At 23.3% G+C, this 2,486-nt stretch overlaps 2 protein-coding genes across 2 annotated transcripts in view, besides 4 other annotated features; both read right to left on the bottom strand.

Annotated features, from left to right (window-relative positions):
- The window catches only part of EDI_048600 (uncharacterized protein), a gene marked incomplete at both ends in the record, with an annotated part of 1,415 nt that extends 947 nt beyond the window's left edge, over positions 1 to 468 (bottom strand). The window contains 2 exons of the mRNA XM_001739074.1: positions 51 to 62; positions 109 to 468. Of these exons, the coding sequence (XP_001739126.1) occupies positions 51 to 62; positions 109 to 468 (372 nt within the window). The remainder of the gene's footprint in view (positions 1 to 50; positions 63 to 108) is intronic.
- Positions 467 to 604: a sequence feature (AT_rich).
- Positions 605 to 607: 3 nt separating this feature from the next.
- Positions 608 to 2,455, bottom strand: EDI_048590 (kinetochore protein NDC80, putative; the record flags this gene model as incomplete). The annotated part of the gene is made up of 1 exon (XM_001739073.1): positions 608 to 2,455. One exon carries the CDS (start codon positions 2,453 to 2,455, stop codon positions 608 to 610), a length of 1,848 nt encoding a protein of 615 aa, XP_001739125.1.
- Positions 1,173 to 1,236: a microsatellite.
- Positions 1,274 to 1,447: a microsatellite.
- Positions 1,367 to 1,490: a microsatellite.
- Positions 2,456 to 2,486: the final 31 nt, after the last annotated feature.

Raw genomic sequence — 2,486 nt, 5'->3', positions numbered from 1 at the left:
TATTGATCTTCCAAAATGAAGGTTTTGAGGTATTTCTTCTTTAAAATAACATTTTGTTTTACCTTTTAATTGAATAATTTGATATCCAATTTCTTCTATTGTTAATACTAATTGAGGTGGTGTATTTTTAATTTTCATTTTCATATCTTCAAGAAAGTTATAATTTAATGAAATATTTTCATTTTCTATTCCAAAAGGAATACGACGTTCAATATATCCTGATCCTTTTAATATATCAATAGTTAATAAATGTGGTGTTATTCTATTTTCATTAAAAAGATTTTCAAGAGCACTAAGAGTAGGAAAAGAATTAGTATTAATAAGTTGTTGATAAATATTATCTAAATGTTTTATTTCTTCACTAGATAATTCTGTAACAGATTTCCTTAAATTGGTGTGTTTTTCTTTTTTATTTTCATCTTCAGTAAAAAGAGGTTTAATATGAGAATCATCATAAGTTCCAAACATAAAATAATTATTTGAATTAATAGATTCTAATTTTATAAATATTACATTACCTCATTTAATGAAAAATAAAAATTTTATTTCAAATTTATTGTATTACTAATAACATAAACCAATTTTATAAATAACAAAAATAATTGTTTTATGGATGTGACAGACGTTCAAACAACCAATTATTCCAATTTTTTAGTAAAACACTTTTTTCTTTTATTTCATCATACAATTCAGTAATACTTAAATCATTACTAACTTTAGTATTAAGAGCAAGTTTAATGGCTAATGCGATACTTATAAATAAAGATTTACGATCATCTTCATCAAGAACACCAAATAACTCGACATTTTTTTTAAATTCAGCAATAGTCTTTTGACTTTCTTCTTCCACTTTAATTCTATTTTGTTTTTCTACTTCTAAATTACGTAAAAGGTCTTCTTTTTCATTTTGAAGATTAGGTATTTGTTTTTCTAATTCTTTTATATATTCTTCAGCCTTTTGTTGTTTTAATATAAATGATTGAATTTCATCTTTTAATTGAGTTACTTCAGTTTGTAAATCAACTAATTGATGTTCTCTATCATTATCATCACTTTTATAATGTTCTAATTCATATTTCATATTTTCAACTTCTTTTTTACTGTTTTCAATTTCTTGTTGTAAAGTTACAATTAATTTTTCTAATCCTTCATTTTTATCATTAAGAGATTGAATTTTTTTATTAAATATATTAATTTGTTCATTTAATTTATTATTTATTTCTTTTTCTTGATTTAAATTAATTTGTATTTCTTCTAATTCTTTTTGAGACTCTTTTAATTTTTCTTTTAACTCTGCAATTTTAATACCATTTTCTGTTTGAGTTTTATTAAGAGTTGATTGTAGTTCTTGGATATTTAATGTTAATTCTTTAATTTCATTTTTATTATTTTCTTTTTCTTTAAGTAACTCTTCTTTTTCTGTTTTTAATTTTTCATTTTCATTTTTTAGTTGTTTAATTATTTCTTCTAATTCGTTCTTTTCTTTTCTTATTATATTAATTTCATCTTTTTCTCCTATTGTTGATGACTTAATTTGACTAAGCTCTTCATTAATTTTATTATTTTCATTTTTCAGCTCTTCATTTTCCTTTTTAAGAAGTTCATTTCTTGACGTTAATTCTGCATTATGCGTGATAAAAGCATTATTAGATTTTTTTAATGTTTCATTAATAATACGCTCATCATTAACTTGTGTTTCACATCTATTTTGAATTGTATTAATTCTTCCTTCCATAAAATTAATTTGTTCATCAAAAGATTTTTTGGTTTGTTTTTTCTCTTGTTGAAGGTTATCTATTTTTTTATTTAATTCATTGATTTCATTTCCCTTCTCTGTATTTTCATTTATTAATTTTTCTCGTTCTTCTTTTATACCTTTAAGTTCAATAAACATATTATGAAGTTTTTTATTTAAACCTTCTTCTATTTTTTCTCTTTCATCTCTCATTTGTATATAATTCTTTTCTTTTTGAGTAATAGAATCATTTAGTTCTCCAACTTTTTTTGTCATTTCAACACATTCATTTTGTTTACTTTTAAGTGCCTTTTTTATTCTTTCATTTTCTTCTTTAAATCTTCTTAGTTCTAATTCTGTTTCCCCCATTTTGTTAAAGGCATCTCTTCTATTAGAAAATTCTTCAACTAACCCCTTCTCTCCATCACTTCTTGCATTAGTTTCATCTCCTTTTATATCTTCTAAACTTAATTCCTCATAATCTTCTAAATCAAGTTTCTCAGAAAGACGTGAACCTGCCATGGTTAAATTCATTGTTTTTGGTCGTGCTCTTGTTGATCTACTTAATTGACTTGGTGATGAAACAGAAATAACATCAATTTGAAGAAATTTAATTTCTTCATCATCACGAATATTCTTATCCTTAAGTACATAATATACTAGATACATTGTTAACACTTCATCATCTAAAAATCCACTAGCAACTAATGAAGGTTCCATAATGATTGGGATTCCAAGAAAATCTCTAGCA

Source organism: Entamoeba dispar, genomic scaffold (assembly GCF_000209125.1).
Source record: "Entamoeba dispar SAW760 scf_1105229461957 genomic scaffold, whole genome shotgun sequence".
Lineage (NCBI taxonomy): Eukaryota > Evosea > Mastigamoebida > Endamoebidae > Entamoeba > Entamoeba dispar.
This window is presented reverse-complemented; position numbering and strand designations above follow the sequence as displayed.